Source organism: Etheostoma cragini, chromosome 4, assembly GCF_013103735.1.
Source record: "Etheostoma cragini isolate CJK2018 chromosome 4, CSU_Ecrag_1.0, whole genome shotgun sequence".
Classification (NCBI taxonomy): Eukaryota; Metazoa; Chordata; class Actinopteri; order Perciformes; family Percidae; genus Etheostoma; species Etheostoma cragini.
The window spans coordinates 17,803,946-17,827,078 of NC_048410.1; the positions used below are offsets into that span (position 1 = coordinate 17,803,946).

At 40.7% G+C, this 23,133-nt stretch overlaps 2 protein-coding genes across 4 annotated transcripts in view; one reads left to right on the plus strand and one right to left on the minus strand.

Annotated features, from left to right (window-relative positions):
• Nucleotides 1-13,525, plus strand: part of vgll4b (vestigial-like family member 4b) — a 37,886-nt gene extending 24,361 nt beyond the window's left edge. For both annotated transcript variants that reach the window (XM_034868935.1, XM_034868934.1), the window contains 4 exons: nt 387-615; nt 10,379-10,646; nt 11,524-11,641; nt 12,266-13,525. In XM_034868935.1, the coding sequence (XP_034724826.1) occupies nt 387-615; nt 10,379-10,646; nt 11,524-11,641; nt 12,266-12,522 (872 nt within the window). In that variant the 3' untranslated portion in view covers nt 12,523-13,525. The remainder of the gene's footprint in view (nt 1-386; nt 616-10,378; nt 10,647-11,523; nt 11,642-12,265) is intronic.
• A 4,364-nt stretch (nt 13,526-17,889) lies between these two features.
• Nucleotides 17,890-23,133, minus strand: part of atg7 (ATG7 autophagy related 7 homolog (S. cerevisiae)) — a 55,409-nt gene continuing 50,165 nt past the window's right edge. For both annotated transcript variants that reach the window (XM_034868917.1, XM_034868916.1), the window contains exon 19: nt 17,890-18,210. In XM_034868917.1, coding sequence (XP_034724808.1) covers nt 18,178-18,210 — 33 coding nt within the window. In that variant the 3' untranslated portion in view covers nt 17,890-18,177. The remainder of the gene's footprint in view (nt 18,211-23,133) is intronic.

The following is a 23,133-nucleotide window of genomic DNA, read 5'->3' on the forward strand; positions in this document are numbered from 1 at the left end:
CAGCCACAGTGTATGAATGTGTGTGAATGGTGAATGTTTCCTGTAGATGTAAAAGTGCTTTGAGCAGTTGTTAAGACTCGAAAAGCGCTATATAAATACAGCACATTTACATTTACATTCTGATAAATAAAATGTATAAGAATACAAACTTAAACTTTTGAACTGAAAGTCCTTTCCTATACACATTAAGGAAAAAAAAGATATTGATGTCGCTTACAGGGATGTTTGTAGAGTGCCCTAGTGTAGGTGGACAAACTACAAAAAAAAAAAACTTTACACATTATAAATACCGATAGATCGGGAAATGCATAATATTGGCCTGCCGATATATCGGTCAGGCTCTACTCTCTACCTGTTCTTTATCTTTTCTTGTCTTCCCTCCTCAGGTGAAGCAGCTTTAAGGGGGGACCCCAGGCTCCAGTCCCTGTCTCTGTCATCGTCTTCCTCATCCTCCTCCTCTTCGTCGTCCTCATCTTCCTCCTCCATCTCCAACCACAGGACAGGTCCTCCTCCCATTAGCCCCACCAAGAGGAAGCTAAGCGGGGACCAGGGGGACAGCGACATGGACGACAATGAGCATGTGGCAAAAATGAGCCGACTGTTTGCTACAAAGCTGTGAGTACACATACTGAGAAACACTCAGTTGTTGTTGCATGAGTGAACAGGCATTTAGACACTTTCTAATAAAATCCATTATAAACCTTAACATTTAGTCATTTTCTAGATGCTCCTTTTCTGAGGGCCTAGTAAAAAAACATGTATCTCCAAATTTTCTATCCCTGTATCTTTCTCTTTTTGTTCTGTCTCTCTCACAAACACACAGTGTAGTCATCGAGGAGATGACCTCAATGGCAATGGTAGAAGCTACATATACACACGTACAAAACTCACTTTTTTTAAAAGAAGTCATTTTCTTTACTCGTTTATGCCAGTGTTTCTGTTGGCCATGTGTTTTGCGGGCTCTTCCCTTGGTGAAGCTGTGCACAGGCAGGCTTTCTCAGAAGTCCCAGTTTGGAATCCAGGGTGCTATGCCAGGTTTAGCTGGCTCCACAGTGTTCTCCTTATAGCTGCAGGTCTCTGGAAGACCGGAAGACTGGAAACAGGGACTGCACAACAGCAAGATTACTCACATCTCCAGCGTTCCCACATTCCCACTTCCAGAGATTCCAGAGATTCTGGTGCGATGATTGGCTGTAAAGGACTGCTGCCCCCCCTCTCTCGGTTTGAGTGAGTCAGTCATGGGACTCCAGCCATTGCTATTTATTGCAGAGACAGTCAAGGATATGTTTGGTAGAGCTGTACCGTTTTGCATGCATGCTAATTCTTCATTATGTCTTGTTGCTGAAAATACAAGTAATTTGTGTTCACGACAGCTGTTGTTTTATATCACTTGTTTCCTTGCAGTTGTGTTTGTCAGTCAACATGACTTTGAGGTGACACAATGGAACACGGTATATGCAATGCTGGATATACTGGAAGCCCTGGATAAAGCGTAGACCACAGTTACTGACAGTGTACTAATGTGCTACATTTGTGCATTCACATGTGCATCTATGTAGATGCACAAGCATACTGCCATTTGTGCACACTTGCACAGACCCTTGCTGCACATTAAGGAAATGGTTGATTTGAAATCTTTTGTTGAAGGTACAGTCAACAGAATTCTTAGTATCAACCACACCGCATTTAGACTTTAAAGGGTAATCTGGAAAGTCTGCAGCTGTAGTTGGCTTATATTCAAAGCAATTACAATTAATTTTAATGGAGAACCAGAGTTGTAGCAAACGATCAGGATCACTCATGCAGTATGACTCACTGCTGACAAAATAATCTAAATGTTCAGTATGTTCCAAACACTACATACACTAAAAACACTACTTTTTCAGTCGTAGCGTATAGCGAATTTATTGGCAAAGCAGTGTTTGTTGGGAACATAATCAGCAGAATACAAATAATGAGTAAATAATAAATCTAAGAAGATCATGTTTTTTTTTCTTAAACCTTGTTAGTCACACCACGACAAAAATAAATGCAGAAGTTGTATATGTTCACTTTCTTGTTAGACAAAGCAGCGGTATTTTTGCGCGTCTTGTGTTACAAGTAGGAAATCTCTATTCTAGTGGCGCATGGGGAAAGGTCTTTGTTCCTTCATTTTGTGACAGTTTGGGATCACCTAACAAAAGATTAGCTTGTGGGTCTTGCCATTAGTGCAGAGTCATCTTGTTTTGTGTTATAGATGTGTCAGTGGTGGAAGAATTAACACTATAGTCTTTATCCAGGCAGTAAATCCATCTTCTGACTTGGTGTTTTATTTTGTTGTGTCAGTAGTTTTTTGCTGTCTGCGAGATGTTTATGATGCACGATGCGGTTACATTGATAAGCAAATTCTCCTACTCGTGTATCACGTTGTTTTGTAAGTAAGTCTGCCGAGATACAATGGGACTTCTTGTCATATCAGCTTTCAGTTGGTGTCGCAACCATAGAACCATTTTGTGGAGTTAAACTCCCCATTCTATGAAAATAAAACTGATCTAAAAACTGTGATGTTGAAGACTTTTCAAACAGCTCATTGTACCATTATCCCAAGACAAGCCATAATCCCTTTTATTTAATCTTCACTTTAATTATGACATCAAAGTCATTTGGCTATGTAGGTTAATCTCTACCCATGAAAAGTCAGATGCTTGCACACTTGCTGTAACCTGAAGTTAAATCCAGGGCTCTCTCTATTACCCATTTTCCTCCGGGCCATCTTAAATGTATCTCTTTTTTTATTATTATTATTTTTTAGTCATTTCATTTGAGGTTTCTCTGAGGGCATTCTTTCCCGGGCAAAGGTAACTGCTGAGTGACTTGTTGAAACCTGCAATCGGAGTCGGCCTGTGAAAAGTTTTCCTCCTCTTTTGAACTGTCCAAAGAACAGTGTTTACACTAAAGTGGAAAATGAAAGGTTATTACAGAAAAAGTCAAGCTAAAAATGGCAGCCTCTTCACAGTCAACGTGCTTTTATTTAACATAAACAAGCATTCTGCTTCATTTAACTCATCTAAAATTTGTAGGAACAGTGATTAGGTTTAATTTGAAAATGATGGACTTGGTTTTTGTGAAAAGCTAGACAGAAAAACAGAAAATTAATCCCTGCACCCATTCACCGCACGCACGCACACGCACGCACGCACGCACGCACGCACGCACGCACACACACACACACACACACACACACTCAGTTCAAATGTCCAGAGATGGTTATCTGACACCATTCTAGCTGTTGGATTTTGCTGTCTACTTCTGTCTGTGTAGCTTGTTTTAGTCTACACAAATTACTCTGCTCAGCGTTGACTTCTCCTGCATGTTTAGGAGCTTTTGTGGTCATTCTCCTCACAACAACATTTTCTCTGTTTTGCTTGAACGACAGTTCCCCTGTGTGCTGGGCTGGATTTATCAGTTGCTAAAAAAAATGGTGTTATATTCGAGTTGCTTGTAGTTGGCTTTCTTTTGTCAGTAAGTTCAGTCGTATTTTCGATGTAGACAGACACCTGACCTGACACCTCAGACTTGAGCCGGGGCTATTAAGGAGGAAGCTCAGGTTTCTTTTTGTTGTCCAATCAAAACAAGTTAGTCAAGGGGGGAGGCACAGGCTGGAGTGAGAGAAAAAAAAGTTATTAACAGGCATGCTAAATAAGTGGATTTTGCTTTTGTCTTTATTTTTCCCAGCCATCTTAGTGCTTTATTAGTGAAGTCACTATTGCAATACAGACAAGTTTATGACATGGTAAATGCTAATATAAAAGTCTTATTGAAAACATTGGCAATCTTTATGGAAGGCTGATATGTTGATGTGTTTGCTATGTGTGTACCAATTCTGCATGTGTCTGCAGGTATGCACATGTGTTGTTGTGTGCTCTGTCTGTACATGCATGTGTTCACCCATCTGTGATCGTGTGTGTGGTGAGAGGGCTCCTTGTCAGGCAGCAGGGGATACTTGCTCATTTTCTCTGAGGAGTAGGAGGAGTCCTGAACAAAGAAGCCTTATCCTGTCCACTGGAGCCTGCGGGCTGGAAGCTTGCTGCTGCCTGCTTGCCTGCCCGCCACTCTCCAGTTGTAGACCCGCCAGAATAAAGGTCCTCTTGCTCAGCCGTTTCATTCCTCCTTAAGAATAAAAGTGCATGGATATGAACATTTTGGCCGATACCAATAACTGTTATTTACAGATCTCTACATTATAGGTATACAACAAGCTGCTGTTATAATCATATTTTGTACAAACTGATAAACGTCTAAACACAGAATTTTAAAAGTGATGTCTTTTTTTATTTGCAGAACATTTGGAAAGCCCATAAATTATAGCTTTATCACAATGTTGCCCCTCGAAATGAGAATAGCTGGTCCACCTTTAAGCCAGCCTACCTTAAGTTATTGAGCCTGTTCTGAAGTTGCCTAGGTTTAACATCAGGTTTTTTTATACAAAATTTTAAATTGTTTTGTTTAGTAAATTACCTTAACACATAATAAATCAGATTGTGATGAACCTGACAAGTTGAACTAATCAAAGCAAAGGACCAGGAGCAAATGTTCCCCTTGTTGTTCTTGGTTATGCTCTTAATCTGGGTGAATTGCCATTTCTGTTCTTTTTTTTGAAACACTGATAAATCAGACATATTGACAATGATTCCAAGGTTTGATATCAAGCTATATGCTTTCACAGTAGTACGCACGTGAACTTTATTTTGCATTCATGTTTTGTTACACTGAAACGTAATTCTGTAGTTATAAGAGCTAAAAGCAAAATCCAATTGAGTCAGTTTGCTGCAGTACGTTACCGTGGAAATTTCTTGCAAGAGCACAATTTAAATTTGCTTAGCTAGTTACTCAGGCATCGAGTAATGCTGCTCATTAACTATTCCCTTTTAGCTGAGCTGCACCAATCACATTGGTTTATCTCAAATAGGCTGGGCCAGAGGCGAGCTAAACAGAAGACAACAGTTTAATCTACCAGTTAGCTCCGCTGGTAGCTAAGCGTATGGGGCTTCTTGATAGCTCAATGGGGTTTGTTGCCCACAGGCAACTAACCCTAACCTTGACCCTAAACATAACCATTGCCGCATTGTCACCCTGTGTGTTGTTGTGATTGGTCATAGTGTTATCTAATTGTGTGCAGTGAGATTTTTAAATGCACGCTTGGTGCCGCCCTTCGATATGGGCGACTTTCATTACTCAATGCCAGACCCTTAATCTTTCGGATTTGGGTCTGGATTTCCAAGCTAGCAGTACTGTAGCATACAGAAACCACAGCTGCTTTCTACTGGGAACTTTAACAGTAACTTGTTCTCATGGAAGTTTCCCCATAGGCCAAAAGAGGAGAAAATAACTCTGTGTGTGTGTATGTGTGCGTGTGCGGTCATTGTTACCCTCTTGTTTTTACATGGGACTGGACTATTTATGTGTGAGCATGTAAGAAAAGGAGGGAGAGCATGTGGGTGTTTTTTCAGTCTCTGTGTGTGTGTGTGTGCTCTCATGTTGTTTTCTTTGCCTTCTTGTTGTGGTTGTTCCCATATCCGATCCGTCCCAGCTTTGATAACGAAAGATTTTCTTCAGTTCTTTCTCTGCAGTCAGTTAGCTGTTAAATATATGCTTGATTTTTATCAGCATTTCTGCATGAGTGGAAATCTGAAAGATTTAAAATGGCTGTGTAAAGAGTTGTTTGGAAATTGTGCCAAAGTTGATCTTTTTTTGCTTTAGATTTTAGGCTTTGTTGATTTATTGTTTTATAATGCATGATGTATGTCAAGTACAATTATTGATGAATACCACAACTAGTCTGTAAATATCTTAATTTGTTAAGGTGTACTTTCTGTGTTTTGACTTTTCTATTTTAAAGAATACAAATATTATTGCTAACTTCCGGTCAGTCCTGCTACTGAGAAGAGAAAACTGGGTAGAGATGTTTGTATGCCTTATATACATAGCCCGTAGTCCTTGTAGTGTGTGTGTGTGTGTGTGTGTGTGTGTGTGTGTGTGTGTGTGTGTGTGTGTGTGTGTGTGTGTGTGTGTGTGTGTGTGTGTGTGTGTGTGTGTGTGTGTGTGTGTGTGTGTGTGTGTGTGTGTGTGTGTGTGTGTGTGTGTGTGTGTGTGTGTGTGTGTGTGTGTGTGTGTGTGTGTGTGTGTGTGTGTGTGTGTGTGTGTGTGTCCATTTTGTGGGTTTCTGCAAACCTCGCAGAGTTTGGGCCTGGTTGTAACCTGTGGTTGAGCCTTCATCCTCCTCTGCTTTTTTCTTTTTTGTCGTCTTCTCCTCTCTACGCCCTGATTCTTCCCAGATGTTTCCTGTGTGTGTGTGTGTGTGTGTGTGTGTGTCTCTTTCGCTCTGTTCTCACTCTTTATTTATTTCTTAAAGGAATAGGATATGAACCTCTGCCCACCGAAGATTTACAGTGAGGTTTTCTCTGTAGAACACAATTGTGAGAATAGGCATAGAACTTTTATAGCCCCTGTAGCTTTGCCTCAAGTAAAATATAGCTAACTCACCAAATTGGCAGTCTACTCTAGAGCTAACCTTGGAAATCTTAGCAATATATCTTTTAAAGTCTTCAGTTCATATGTTTAGTTTCCCATTGTGCTAGTTAGGCAAGTTAGCTCATACAAAGCTGCTTGTTAAACCAGCAAAAACAAATTAAGTGTTCAACTTTTACAAAATACAAGCCCGCAACTGTTTTTTTCCTTTCTTTTTAATTCATTCAAACATATGATCACAGTTGTGATCTTTAACTTGAGGTTAACTTGAAGACAGGGTGTCATGTGAGTGGTTACTTAAAAGGCTGTACTTAATGACAGATCTGAGTGGTGTAATATTGTTCAAGATATATGACTATATCATTTATGTATTGAGGGTTGGACTCTCTGGGTTTTAAATTAAGGGATCTTCCAATGAATGCCCACCACAGTGTCTACCACTAATGCCAGGCTACACATAACCCATTCTCTAGTAAAATAGAATCAAATAGATATTTCCTCTCAATTTCATTGTGTCAAGATGTCCATTGAAGTATCACCCCTCTCCACTCTTTGTACCTACAGTACAAAATGTGTACCTACAGTACAAATAACAGCACTGAAACCACCTCAGTGCTGTGTTGTGTTCCATATCAACACTTTATCTAAAAATAATGAGTAACCCAGCAAACATTTATTGAGAAATGACATTAAGCTGGGTTCCCAACCTCTCCCATTGGCTGCTTTCAGCTCTTATTGTATTCTATTTGTCCCTCCTATACCTCTCATAGGTGTCCCAGAGTTCTCTACTTTTCAAAGGCTGTACCCCCCCCTCTAGCCCCAGATCTGGCAAACCTCTCTCTTCAGCTCTAGCCCTTGTCACCAGCCCATTGTCAGTGTCTCATGTGTATCCCTAGCTGTTCACCCTTTGCATCCTCTCCCTCTCTCCCCAGCTGTGACCCTAATGATAATTGGGAGGTGAGTAAGAAAGACAAAGACAGAGCTGGTTTTGAATACCAGAACACTGGCATGAAATGCGGATTTGGAGGGCAATCAGGCGAGTGGAAGGCGGAGGCGGCGGTGTATTCAATGCCATTCATTGGATGGATGTGTTGATCCCGTTCACTGGCTTCTGCAACAGCCCCTCATGTGTGAGGATGTGGGCATGTCTGCTCTTTGGCAATGATTAAAGTTTGGAACAATTTCCACAACCTAACTCAAGACCCAGCTGCTGGTGGGGGGGGGGGGAGAGAGAGAAAGAGCTTTATTCGGTTTGCCTCTAAGCTAATCTGCCGATTGTTTATATTCGGAGAAAACAAGTTATAAACGAAGACTTTGGTTTTAAGCATTTGATTAAAAACTATGTTTTCATTATTATGATTTAATTTGTATATAATTACTCCACAATGCAGTTATTTTTGCGGATAAAGACTGAAACAGAAAACTGATACCACTGTGAGAAAACACAAAAGCTAGTTGGCGAGCTGTCGGCCAGGGTTTATGATAGCGCTGCCAACTCTTTCCCTCTTTAAGCTTCAGGAAGTTTGCTGCCGATTGTGAGGAGGGGGGTGGAGATAAAGGAAGAAAAGTGGGGAGTTCTGCTAATGTAAGCTCTCGGCACAAATGAAGGAAACTACCGACCTCACTCTTTCTTATAGTAGAGGTCCGGACCATTCACATCCCCCCCCAACCTCCTCCTGTCTTCCTCTCTGTATTCTGTGGAGAGTATTTATTTGTGGAGGACGCTGCTGTGGGCTCCAGATGCTTGACCCAGCAGTCAGGTTGCCTGGTCACATGGCTCTACAACTGTTTTCCTGAACTTGTTTTGCATCCAACCAAAACCTTAAAGGCCCGCTGCAGCTTTTTCAATCTTGAGTTTGTTTTGCATTCTCATTCAGACTTTTCTGAAGAAATGCCTTCACACGGTATCTGGTAAAGAATCAAGAGGGAATTCCATATTGTATTTGGTCCACCAATGTTTGAGTGCAGCATGAATGTACTACGTTATATTGTTTTTCCCCAATTGAGGTTGCAGTGTCTATGTAGAGTAAATGTCAGTGTAGGAAGGAGGGGGCCAGTGAGCATATACTGTATCTTTGGTTGTATCTATGCATGTGTCTGTGGAGTTGGAGAAAAAAGAAGAGATCGTAAGAGGCAAGTACAGTAAATCTTGCTCCCTGTAACTGGGCCTCAAATTGTAGGAGGGGAGTGGAGCTGCAGTGAGGGGGTAAGACACACACACACACACACACACAAACACAAAAGAGACGACATTTGATGCACTGAGCAGAATAATTGCTACCTGTTAAACTGCAAGCAAGTGTGCATAGTATCAGGCAGCACCACATCACTACATATTAAACATTTCAAAGTAATTATCTACAGAGCTGGGACCTGGCGAGGGCGGCTGGCCAGAATCTGTGTTGTGTCAAACTTTTGTTACTTCAATCCCTTAACTGTATTGCTGCTTTTTCAATGATTAAAATGTGAGCTGACAAATTGGAGAGAACAGAGGGATTTTGTTGTGGTGGAAACTAAGTCTTTTTCATATGGAAAGTGTGTGGACAATACACTTGTGCTAATGGGGATCAGATTGTATATTGGCATTTGGTGTTTCCTATGTCAATATTAAAATGATTTTAACTAACTATAACAACCAAAATGTTATAAAAAAATAATATCCAGAGTCTGCAACTTTCTGTATAGAGATGTTTCTGTATGCTGAGCCATGTTTAACAGCACAAGTGATTTTTCTTTTATAGTGAGTTTTAAATCCTTAACGTTAATTACAAACCTGTCTTCTGTCTCTTTTTCATGGATATGACGCTTGATCGCCTATGCTTCTTCCAAACAGTCACTCAGCCTGCCTGGCTTCCCGGCGGCTGCCAGGGGACGGCTAACAGGAGCCAACGTTACATTAGGTTAGCACTGACTACTGCAGGGCTAAGTTACAGCAGCTAGCGTCACATTAGGTTAGCACTAACTACTGGGGGCTAAGTTACAGCAGCTAGCGTTACAGTAGGTTAGCACTGACTACTGGGGGCTAAGTTACAGAAGCTAGCGTTAACAATTGAGTTTTCCTGGTGCGGGGCCTCGCCTCCAACATAGCGAATAAACTACAGTACTACCTGCTTAACGTTACTGCTGCACGTCAGCTCAGCGAGAGGCAGGACAGCTCTGCCAACAACTTCTAGCAGATTAATTTAGTGTTGGGATACAGTCAGAGACAACTCCTTAGCTTGTGTCTATGCTGCATTAGCACTGCAGGATTTTCCTCTGACAGTAGTGAGTGCAGCTGTCTTCGGCCTCACTAGAGAAAGTCAATACGCTGTACTGAGGAAACCACTTTAGAGCTTTGAACTTTGTGCCCATTTGCCCCTCTCTACAGGGATACATTTGGAGTCCATCCATGTTGGATAAAGTTAGGAGAGTGTTACTTCCTCCTTTGTAGACTTGACAACAAAGAGAGAGAGAGAAAGAGTGTGTATGTGAGAGCATGTGCTTGAAGAAAACCGTCTTATCAAACCCTCTAGCAATCTGAGAAGTATGAGTGTGTTTGTGAGTTCAGTATTAATAGCTTCTGCTGGTCCTGCGGGGTTTAACACAGAGCCCCATTTACAATAGTTCTTTGTTTATCTTCCCTCTTCCCTCCCTCCTCTCAGCCCTCTTTCAGACACTTTATTACCTCTGTCTTCATTTGTCTCTCCACAGCTCATCGTTTTTTTCCTTCTATTTTCTACCATGACCATCTGCCAGCTGTCTTTCCTCTTCTTGTTTACTTTTGCACTCATCCCTCACACCGAGGGTTGAGTTTTCAATAACTTTTGATCAGATAATTAATCAATGAGTAATGTACATCTCTGTCTCTACTCTCTTTTCCTCTGTTCTTCAGGAAACCTCATGGAGACTACCGCAGCTCTTCCATCGTCAAGGACCGAAGCCGGAGCCCCATTGAGCGTGTGGTGGTGCCCAGCACTCTGGGTGTCCACAGCAATCACCTGTACAGCCATGCCCACCACCACCATCACCACCTGGCCATCTTAGCCGGCATGGACCAGCCTCTGGCACTCACCAAAAACAGCATGGTGGAGTCTGCACGCGGTAGCACAGCAGCTATGGCCACACTGTCGCACAAAGTCAGCGCCGTGGAACGCCAGCAGGTAACTTGCACTTTCTGTTTCTTTAGTTCTGTCAATAAACTTTTGCAAATTGTTGGATAAAATGCAAGTGGCAACCTTCTGGGCTGAAAAAATAAGCCAATGCATTCATCGAGTGGCCACTTGAAGCTGGCTCCAAAATGAAGTTAATCCCTTAAACCCCCATGTTAAAATGCCCAACTCTACAACAGAATTTAAACCCAACTATTCTTTTGATACGTGGGTCGTTATAAGGGATGTTATTAAAGGAGTTATTAGATATCTGAAACAATCTGGCCTAGTTGCGAAATTATTGAAGACAGTGCTACAGATGAGGGGGGGGGGAGACACAGCACAGTTTACCTCACATTCAAATCAGTGCAGGACATACTGTATACGTGTGAGCTACGGGAGAAGCTGGAGAGGCATAGCTGAGCAGAACTTATGGTGATATCCCGACTCAGGGATCATTTCACAAAGTCTACAGACTACCATGTTGTTGTTGGCATTAAGAGTAAATGCCTGTTTCTCAACATGTTGTCCCAGCCCTATCACAGAGACTACGTCCATATTTTATACAGTCTATAAAACCTCAATTCTGGTAGGTCCCTCACACCATGTAACTTTTATTATTTTAAATATGATAATATTTTTTTATTAAATTATCCTGGCTTTTATTAGCCAGTCCCCTTGGATGGTGGAGAGTAAACGTTTCCTATTTTGCTTTGACCAAAAAGTGTTGGTGGTCAGTGAATTATTTGTCTGGTTCTTCAATTTAATTTTCCCCCTTTTTTAAACGGTGTTCTCTTTTTAATAACTCTTGTTACACACAAACTCTTGACCAAACTGTTTGTTGTTTTAGATGATCCCTAAATGTTGAATTTGTATTTTTGTGTTTCAGAATCGTCCTTCAGTTATCACATGTGCCCCCGCCAACAACCGCAACTGCAACCTGTCTCACTGTCCCGTCTCACACAACAGCTGTGCAAGCCTTGCTAACAACTACAGGAGAATCAACAGTGAGTGCCCTTATGCAAGTGCAGAGACAGACAAGTCATCAATATTGTATCATATTTGCTTTTTTCAATACATAGATTTATGGTAGAAGGAGCAGTGACAGATGAACGTATCGCAGTGCAAATCACCCTCCAGAAAAAACACAACCGCTCATACTCTCCACATTCAGACTGACTTATAGAACTAGGGATACTCAAAAAAAATCCTACCAGAGTCTCAGAGGCTGTTGTCTGTTATTTCTGTACTGTAAATGTCACTTGAGGCCTTAGCCAAACATGTCTGTTTTATTTGTCCTGTTTGTGAGAGTCGGTTATGTTTTCAATGGGTTGATAACTTAACTGTGGTCATTTTTATGATCCCAGTGAAATCCCTATGATCTCATTGAGGTTATTAGTGAAATTTAAAACAGTGATTTTATATAAAAGAAACTCCAATGAAAAAGTGAAGTAGTTGCCGGAGTTAGAATTTTTCCATTGACCTAAAATGCCCATTACCAATGTTTGAACTGATGCTAGGCAAAATATTGCCCACTGAACTTTATATAAGTGAGTTTTAGAGATGTTTCTGTTTTCACTAGGGGAACTAAAAACTCTTTCTCTTGCCCTCTCATATTATCCCTGTTCTAGCCAATACAGCATGCGACCCAGTAATTGAGGAGCATTTCCGCCGCAGTCTTGGGAAGAACTACAAGGAGCCCGAGCCCACTGCCACCAACTCGGTGTCCATCACAGGCTCGGTAGACGACCACTTTGCCAAGGCACTGGGCGAGACCTGGCTGCAGATTAAAAACAAGGGGAGTCCCTCGTCGTCCGGCAGCAGCCCAAACTCCTCCCCCGACAGCCACATGGTCAATCACAACCACTCCCCTTCTGTGGTCTCCTGAAGGAGGGGAGGGGTTTAATAGGGATTCGCCTCGGTGTCCCCTGCTCTCCCAATCATCTCGGCTCCAACACCCACGCCCTCGTCACTTTGGTCTGTCACCAGCATCCCAGAGGGAAGGCCTGCCTGCTGGTCTGCTACGAACATCTGAAAGCCTCAAGCCTGCTCTCTCTTTATCTATGCACTCAGAGGATCAATCAAGCATTAACAACATGGTTGTTTTTTTCTGTCTGTCCTCTCGTATGGTATTGCCAGAAAATAATCAGTGATGAGCGTTCAACTCTGGGACTCAACTGGAGCATCAAGCTGCTCCTTCCAATCACTCATCATCCCTGCATGTCAAGCTTGGAGCTGAGCAAGTGTCTGTAGTTATATGTACATAAAGAGAGGAACGGTGGGGTTTTAATTATTGTTTTTTTTTTTTTTGTTTCTTTCTTTAACACTAGTTTTGTGTACTGCTTTTGCGTTATGGGAGGCTCGACATTTGAAAGAAAAGATAGGTGAGAAACACTTTGGTGAAAAGGATCACAAACCACCTGACTGTGCTACCAAAGAAACCTCTGACACTGATGTTTATCACCGGCCACCTCCAAAATATAAAAACAGAAAGCCATCTTGTAATATCCCTTTTGTTTTTATACTTGTTAATTCTCTCATCTTCCTTCTCTCTCCCTCTCGCTAGTGTGTATGTGTTCTGGGGGTGTTGTTACTGTATGCGTATACTTAAGTGATCGACTCGGTCTAATTTGCACTACTGCCGTAGAGGGTAAAGGGTGGCATGTCAATATTGTAATCTGGCACCGCACACACTGGGACTGATTAAGCTGTTTTGGCGCAGTCTTGTATAATCCAGCTTTTGTTGGGACCTCTATTTGATCCCATTAACTGTTATTTACAATCAACCTGGGTATAATTTCATCCTGGCTCTGACAGAAAAGTACAATCCACATTATTATGCATCATATTCTGAAAAAATGGAAAATGCCCACCAATGGGGCTGGGCAGTAAAACAGTATAACAGAGATAGGCAAAGTAATAAGGATTTGGATACTATGTGTTCGAATGGAAAGTGAGTTTTGTCAGATCAGTGCATGTTGATTAGTGCAGCTATAAACTACAAACTAACATGCTTGCATTGTCAGGCCTAAACTACTTAACATGCTTGAATAGTGCCAAATTGTTGCATTTCATTTTACAAGCACAGTCAGGTTATCAAATTAGCAAACTGTGGTGTCGATTGACATCCCGGCCATTATGAGAGGCGATCAGGGCTGAAAACACAGCTGTACGACCTGCAGTGTGTTGCAGGTTGTGCTTTGCTGAACAATGTGCTTTGATGTGTTTCCCTGGCCTAACTGCTGACAGCGATGAGGGGGATAGATGACGCTGCATGTCACTTTGTGGTCGGAAAAAACAAGTCTGGTTTCTCTACCGGGGGAGAGAAGATTATTCACATCTCTTCAAACAAGCCTTTGTTACAACGGGTGTTGTAATTATATTTGGCTTACACCCGGCCTACCCCTCCCCCTTCTTCACACTGTGGTTTGGTAGTTTTCTACAAGGTTTGATGGGTAAACTAATGCTTTTACAGATGCATGTTTTTGTTTTGTTTTTAATAGCTGGTATCTATTAATGTTTTTAAGCATTTCAATCTTAATTACTATTAGCCTTTTCATTTGGACGTTAGTTGTTACTTCTTTTGTCGTCAGTAACAGACATAGACACTATACACTCACTGCTGGGTCAGTCGTACTCCATATTATTTTTATTGTTATTACCATTTTGTATTTTTGTTTTCCAATAATATCAGTATGGTAACAGACACCTATAGTGGGACAGCCTCCAGACGGGCTCTGCTGGTGAGAGCTGCGAAACCACCTCAGCACGGTGAGCTCATTCCCGCAGCAGAGCCGTGCTCGTTCTAGTGTTGAGTTGGCTTCAGGATGTGCGGCCCGTAAAGATGTTGATCCATCAGCGGTACGTGATGCTACAGCCTTCAGCGTGGCTGAGGGGAGACACCAAATTGGCAAAAATTAGCCAACAGGGCCTTGTTTTCCTAAAAAGCATCTGCAATAAGATAATATCAGCGTTATTCTTATGATTCTGTTTGGCTGTCCTCTTAAAATCACCGCCTGGGTACACACAATATCGCTGCATTTTGAAAAGTACTTTGTACAGCACTGGCTAAAACGCTGCGATGCTTTTGGGAGACAAGGCGCTGGTTAGAGCTAGTGCTAACGGCTCCTAAACGTTTTGTTTATGTTTAAAAGCTGTGGAAAACCGAGATGGTAGAAATCAAAAGAAAACTGATAAGGGTCTATCTGAATTTATGGGGGGATGTCACAGCTCCTTCTGCCTTCCTCAGTTGACTTTTTTGTGTCCTGACTTGGTGTCCAAGTTTTTATTTGTACTTCAGTGCTTTCTTTTCTGAACAATATTGTGTTGTTGCCGCAGTTGAGATAAACTGCTGCAGTCTGAGAAAATGAATTGTACTCGTTACTCGTGTTAAAGAGCCTGCGCCATGGTGGCATACATTCCTCCTATAAGGAACTTTGTAAAGGCCTCCTACACACTCAGTATCTCCATATCAACAAACAGCTGATAACGAGCCATGGCCAAGTGTTCCAGAGTTTCATGCCAACAGGGTTGCTGGTGTCTTTTCCAGAATTACAAGATGTCCGCTTTTGCTCACTTTTTTTTCTTTTCTTTTTTCAAGCAAATAGGCTATAAATTAGCACATGCATTCATGACATAATATCTTTGAGGACATTAGGAGCATAGAATAAAGAGAACTGGGGCTGTAACAGTTTGATGTGAGTCATTCTGTAGCAAAAGTACAGAATAACTTCACGTCTCTGAGCAGAGGTTGAACGACGACAAGGCAAAGGCAGCGCTTCAGGAGCTGAGCTTCTGTAAGCTGGACCTGTGAGCCGGGACACGTTCAGGAGACACCAAGTCTTTTAAAGCCTCCCCCCTCCCCTTAGATTCAGCCGACCCTGATTGGGATTTGATGTTATAAACAACATGCTCAAAAAACAACACAAGGGAAAAGGACTCTGTGTCCAGAGGAGATTGTTTTTCTATTATTATACTTTCTCATTATCATTTCACTACCACCCTGTAGGTAGGAGGTTCTCTTTCTGCTTCGGCACACACTCCCTACACACTGTAGGAAAATCACTTAATAAATAAATACTTTTTTTATAATAGGTTACTATAAGACTATCATTACGCTGTGCGTAACGAATGTACAGAGAAAAAAATCGTAGGTATTTTTTGAGGAACAATTAATTTGTTAATGATATGTAGCTATTTAATTGTTTTCCCTGTCCTTATATTGTAATCATTGCATTTTTCTTTTTTGTGAAAAAGTTGATCTTTTTTGTTTTTGAGTCTTGTTAGAGTAAAGGTTCAAGTGCAGGAACACAGTAAACGTATGAAAGCCCAAGAAGGCCACTGGTGTGTCGGTGAAAATCGCGACTTCCATTGGAACCTGATGTTCTGCAGTCCTTTAACTTGTTCGTTTATGTCACTGCTGAGACATCTGAACAAAAGAGGTTCTACTTTAAGAGGCCTGTTGAGCAAGTTGCAAGTTTTGCATTAATGGAACAATAATTTTGTCACTAGCCCAGTGAGTCCTGCCAAACCATTTCCTTATAATTTCTATTTAACTATTCATAAAAATACAATAAAAATTAACATTAGTCATGGGCTAGCAGGCAGGTAAGTTTTCCACCACTCTATGTATTGAATATAAATTCTGGGTTTTGAAGTTTTTTTGATAACTATTTTGGGTCTACAGATGGGAACTGAGCTACAAGTAAAAACATTTTATTTGAGAACGCTTGTCAGATTGGTTTAACTTCACAGAAATCCCAACACTAAAGCTGAATTGATGAAAACCGGACAGCGTTTTCGTACATGTCTCGTACTCAAGTGTATCTGCTACATGTCCTTTACCAGTCGCTGAGGCGGAGATCAAAGCTTTAGGTCGTTAAACTTGTATTTGATGTCGCTTGTCCCATCTGTGGAGGCCATTTTGCATCTGTAATTAAGTAAACATGAAAATGGTGCAGATAAATCAAAGAGAAGTTGTTCTTTACTCTGACTGTACCACATTTTCCAGGTCCTTTTTGAAGTGGAAGTAGTATGTACTTAGTGGTAGTAATACTCTGAACTGTAAAAAAATACAAAAAGAAAAATTGTATCAAGAAAACAGTCAATGTGTGGCTCTGTGTCTCCTCCTACTAAAAAGGTTTTGGCAGGCCACCTTTTTTGTACGTAAAGTAGCCTTGATGAACAATAAAGTGCTTTTAAACCACTGTCTGACTGTGTGGTTCTCTGTAACTGTAGGTGGATGTGTACTAGTTAAGACAGAGATGCTTAAAAGCAGAATGGGTATTGGAATGATGCAGCTACATTGAGTTTAAGGAAGGATGTGGTATATTCTGAATTCCACATACACCACTTATCACACAGATGTAAACAGAAATAATAAAGACATTTTATTCCAGTTTGGTTACCATAGTTACAGAAGACACAAGTGATAAACAGCTTAGAATAGTCAGAATCTATCAGGACAATTGTGACTTAACTTTTTTTTTTTGGACTTGTTGAAATTGTGCATATATTACACCAAAAATATTGTACATGTTAGAAGTTCAGACAAATGGCACATAGAATAAGAAAAACAGCAATTGCACAAACGCATGCATCAACATACACAAACCACTAAGACCTGTAGTTTGTCCGTAGGCTCTTTTAGATTAAACCGTGCAGTTGTAGGTTCCAGGTTGCTACACAACCACTAAGTTGTAATCACTAAGTAAATGGTTTCCATATCAGAAGCCACAGTTGCACAGTAACGTCTGTGTGCAGGTTTCCTACTTTCAAAAGGAACAAAGCTGGTTTTAGTATTAACTGTTCTGCATGTACCACAGTCTCCAGTAAACAGACAGGGAGATGAAAGGATTTGCTGAGTTGTCAACAGTGTTTTTGTAATTTCACTGTGTATCTGACGCTACCTGAATGAGCGAGCAGATGTAGTTAGTCGATGACTTGCCAAAGGACTCTGCAAACCCATTACCTGTGTTGATGGTGAGACTGTGAGAGGGATTGGAGCTGTGACCATTCAGTTAGACCTTTTTAGACAAAAATAAAATCCCTTAATACAAATGCAGAGTGAGTTGTTGTGTCTTGTCTCCAAACACTAAATGAAGCTATAGAAACAGGTATGTTCTCCCTTGAATACAACAGCTTTATACACACAAAGTGGCAAATTAACATCAACTTCCTAAGGTAACAATGAAAAACAGACATTCACTGGATATTTAAGCAGTAAATCAGATTATCCGGTTTATTATTTTTACGGTATAACTGCTTTATTCTGCAAGTCCATCCCTTTGGTTGATCTTGAATCCAAATGAAGACTATTAGCAATTTTAAGGCTTTTCTTTCAGCTGAAGTTTTTCTTTTATGAAGTTTTTTATAATATGCTTGGTCTAGATTACTTAAGTTTTGTCAGTGTCTACTGTTCCCTGCAAAGCCCTTGTCCACTGTAAATGTGAGATTCCTTAAAAAAAAAAGACTAAACCAGACAGAAATGGAAGGATCGGAGTATTCCGTCCTTTGGAGGCACAGGGTTTGTTCCTCCAGTCCTTCAGATGCTCTCATCATCGCTCATATCCCAAATCTAATGAGAAAAACACACAATAGAAAAAGACACGTCATTATTTTGTCTACAAAAGGATGTCTACATGGCTCCACTAAATAATCTTAACTCAAGGTCCAATTACTAGGTGTTTTTTTGCTCTGGCTTTTGCAGCCTTTCAGTTGAGTTTGCTCAGTGAGATGCGATTGAAAACTCCAGAAATAGCTGGCAAGTGAACTTTAAAGGTGCCCTGTGTAATGCAAACAAAGAAAAGTGACATATTAACTGCGTCATTGAGCTCTGACAAACAAGTTGAGTGCCTTCCCTTCCTCATAAAACATCTGCAAAAATCCTTTGCATGCAAACGAGCATTGTTTACATACATTCGCTAGCTTAACGTCATCTCCACTATTATTTTGCGTGTTACCATCACCAACTGTCACACACACACACACACACACACACACACACACACACACACCTCCTTTTCACTACTGTGTCAGTAAACAACAGTGGCCTTCTCATGGCAGCAGATTCTTCACATTCTCTGTAAGACGTAATTCACATACCTCTAACACTGTCTGGAATGTTACACACACACACATGGTTCTGAGTGCGCACACAAACACACACACAGTTTGACACATATATGCTGCATTCCTTTGAATGTGCTGCCTCGCAGCTCAGTGAGTCTGTGCAGTGAGTACAAACAGGGAATATTGCAGAGCCAATGTCTTTGTATTTCTTTTTGATAGGCCTTTTCTGAATAAAATCAAAAATGTATTATCTAAACAGTAGCTGATTCATTTCCAGTTAATTAATTAACTAATTGGTCAGGTGCATAGCACTACTTGTTTCAGCTCTAAACCAAAGTGAGGATTACACACACAAATCAAAATCAAGTTAAGAGACACAGATATAAGAATACTATGTACTGACAGATTTCCCAAACCATTTTTGCTAATGCTTTATTTTTTTAGGTCTGTAATTAAATTATTTTCCATAAGAGGTTTTCTAGTCAGTGTACAGTAGTCAGTTAAATATGGGAAAACTTGTCTATAGACAAGCATACAATTCATCTATGGAAAAGAAATTATCCAATAAGAAAATAAATGAATATTTACATAGGTTTCCATTGACCCATTCTTACATGGACATTCCCTAAAATTAGCACTAAAAGGAGTTTTTCCTGGAGACTTCATGGGAAATTGAGAGTAAATAATGATTTGTACACTTTGTGCCTCTGTCACACATCATTAAAATATACGCTGTGTGGCCCCACAGTAAATTAAAATGTAGTCTGCTAAAAGTACAGCATGTCTTCAACAGCACACATCAAGAGCTCTCAGCTATTTATACTGTGGATCCCAATTTGGCAGGTTTGTGTGAAACAATCAATGATAACACATTAATTCACTATAAAATGACAGGGACAAACCTCACTGAATTTCAGTCACATTAAAACAGAGGTGAACCCATTTTAAGTTCTGAAAATGTCAAGAGATAGCACTCTGGGATGATGCGTAAAGGCAAAATGTCTTTTACAAAAAAAGACTACAAGCACTTAAAGGGGAACTATGCAGTTTTTTGTGCTTAATTTACCTTAACTGAACCGCTTCAGAGTCATTGAAATGGTTATAGGACTTTTTTTTCTAAGTTGAAAGGTGGTCGTCTCGCTTCCCCCTAGAGCCTGTGAGCGTTAAACCACCTTTGGGCCGGCGAGTAGCCAGCCGAAGCATAAGGAAGTATCGCGTGATATCAGGTCTTACGATGTAATGTACTGCTTCACTGCACTGCACTGCACTGCACTGCACACATACGCCTATTCAGGAACCGGCTAACAAGGAAGCGATGGAGTTTTTCACACCATCGTCATGGCCAAGAAAAAAACAGCAGAAAGCGAGGTAATCATTGTCAGAGGAACCGAGAAAGAGGAAGCAACAGACTGACCGAGGGAGGAGTCAGACACAAGTAAACAGAGGAGCAGCCAAATATCTCATCTGAAGCTGTAGGGGGAGCTCTGTGGAGACACCTGCGAGCACAAAGCGAAGAAATGGCCAAAACTGCATAGCACCCCATAGACTCATCACGGACGCATCTGGACTCAACCCGGTATTTGAACTGGAATGAAAAAGGTGCAAGTACTCTGAACCAGCAGCTGCACTGCATGTGGTTTTTATATTAGACTACAATACATCCCGTGTCGAATCTTTCTGTGAAAATGTGTAAATTCACAAAAGCAACATACACGAAAGGTGCCTGTTTTCCTTTAACTTCTTTCTAAAATAAGGAAATACAGTAAATGTCCTTTAAGTTGAAACTTTAATGTTCAACGTATCGTTTTAGGAATAGTTTTGGGGAATAGTCTCATTTGCTTTCTTTCCAAAAGTAATCAGATCAATACCACACAACTACAGAGCTAAAGCAGTCAATTAGCCTAGCTTAGCATAAAAATTGGAAGCATTTGTAAACACCTAGCATGGACCTTTCCTAAGGTTAAAGATATGCCTTCTGAAACTTCTAAAGCTGCATCACGCTTGTTTAAAATGAGTACAAAAGATGGTGTGTGTGGTTTTGATATAACATGCTGTAACTATTTCTTGAAGAACAGTTAATCCTTCCGGTGGTTATTTGGATTCTAAGGAGCCCCCGAGGTGACATGAAAAAAAACAAAAAAAATTAAAACCAAGGGAAATAAATAAATAAAACAAATTACAAAAAAACGTACTGGGGGAAAACACACAGATCTTGACTTTGTTTTGCAAGATCTCAAGTTTTATGTGCAAGATCTTGACTTAGACATGGAGAGAGAAAAAAAAGAATATTCATTCAAATTAAAAAAAGAAATTAATTAAAAAACACGTACTGGAACAATCACTTTTGCGACATCTTGACTTTGTTTTATTTACAAGTTCTTGTCGAACAAATAATAAGGCTAGCCTAGCTAGCTAGCTAACTACTAAGGTTAGCCTGCAGTCATTAGCATAAACAGTCAACAACAATGTCCATTAGAACACTTCACTTTGGTATGTATTAATTAGTAATGCTTATCAAAATATACTTTGGATGTATTTAGACAACCAAGAAGATGTAATCATGTCAAGCTACTAACTAGCTAGGTTAGCCTGATTATGCAAGAACTTGCAAATAAAACTCGCAAATGTGATTGTTCCAGTACATGTAAAAAAAAATCTTGACTTCGACATGTAGGAAAAACAATTGAAAAAAAGATTAAAATTATTCTTTTTTTCAATTGTTTTTCCTACATGTCTAGGTCAAGATTTTTTTTTAACCTCCAAATCACCTTGGGGGCTCTGTCGGATTCCCTTTTTGACGAGGGTATTTTTTGGAACCGTTTCTGTTTTGGCTCTGTTAGGTCAGAAGCTTGTCCTTCGGCAATGTCCTTCGGCATTCCTCCATGTGGCCGAGTGATTTGTGCCCGTACCGCGGCCTGGAGTGAACTCTGAAAAACGTTGTTGAACCTGTTCCGCGGCATGTTAACCTCAACAGTCTACTGAGCACAGGCTGAAACTGTTGTTTTGTGTTCTTGTTTTCTTATTGTCACTTCGGCAGACCTTTTTCAGAGAGAGTTGCAGGGCAGCGTGAAGAATGAGGGACAAATTCATATCAAAGCTGGACATTGGGCATTTCTGCTCGGCTGCTGCTCGGGAGCGAGCATCAAAAGGAGAGCAAGCAAAGAGCTCTTTGAAACAGAGTGACATTGGAGCCCCTCTCTGGACGGCTGCCATGCTGCACTGATGGTGTGTGTGTGTGTGTGTGTGTGTGTGTTTTGAGAAATCCTTTGTGCAAAATGAAAGAGAGAGGGGGGAGGGAGGGAAAAGAGGTGACCTTACGTAACATGAATAGCTCCAGCAAACTGAACGCAAAAACTTTAAAGCACTCTTTCAAGCACGGCTGAGTACTCGGGATGTCTCTAAAACCATTTAGCTCTGGAGCTGCAATGCAATCCCAGATCATCATATATTACTTCTCGGGAGCTTATTGAAATCAGTAACTTCTTTTTGTTATTATTTGTTTTATTCTATTCTTAATCCCATTTGGTTTTGTACCGTGAATACTGTGATAATTCAAGAGAGTTAATGTTCCATAAAATATTTTTAAAATATTCTGATGAAGAAGAGAAGACTTTGTGCTCTGGGAAACTGTGATAGTCTAGACATGTTTCGCTATTATAAAAACTAAACAATCAAACTAATTATTAGTTTCTCTCACACAGACACACTCGCATACACACACACACACACACACACACACAACAGCATCTCAAAGGGATTGGCAGCAACACAGTCGACGACACATCTTTAACTTTGAAGCAGCCTTATCGCTTCAGGACCTTGAGTCACTGCAGGTGAAAAAGAGGATTGCTGGATGTTTTATAAAGTCCTGGAGTAAGCTGCATGTAATCATAGCGTGAATGTGTTTGTAATCAGTTGGGCTCCGGCTGATATGACAACTATAATCCAGGCTAGTTGTTGAAACAAGGCTGGGATGTGATCAGATAGAGGAGGTTTTAGCTGGAAGCGGAGGCCGGTGTAGCCCGCCAACTCTCTGCTGCTGCTGATTATTGTTCCCCCACAAATACAACACAAGCCTCAGCTTGAGCGTCTTTAGCAATATTTATCATTCTGCAGGCCTGGATCAAAGCACTGCTTCTGGAAAAGTAACCACAGGACAATATTTATTTGGTGGGTGGCATAACAGTTTATCAAGAAAGAACTTTTCAGGTCATTTCAATGACGTGACCACTTTCAGGCAGATGGCTCTGGGTTGTTTTTTCTTCAGGTGAGCGGAGATTCAAAATACAGAGCCTACTTCCAGGAATACATCCTAAGTGATGGGTGTGGGTGGCCCCAGCGGGAATCCAACCTCTAAAGCCATTCAACTACTACACAACCACTGATGGGCTTTGATATTAAACACACATCTGTTTTACATATTAGAACT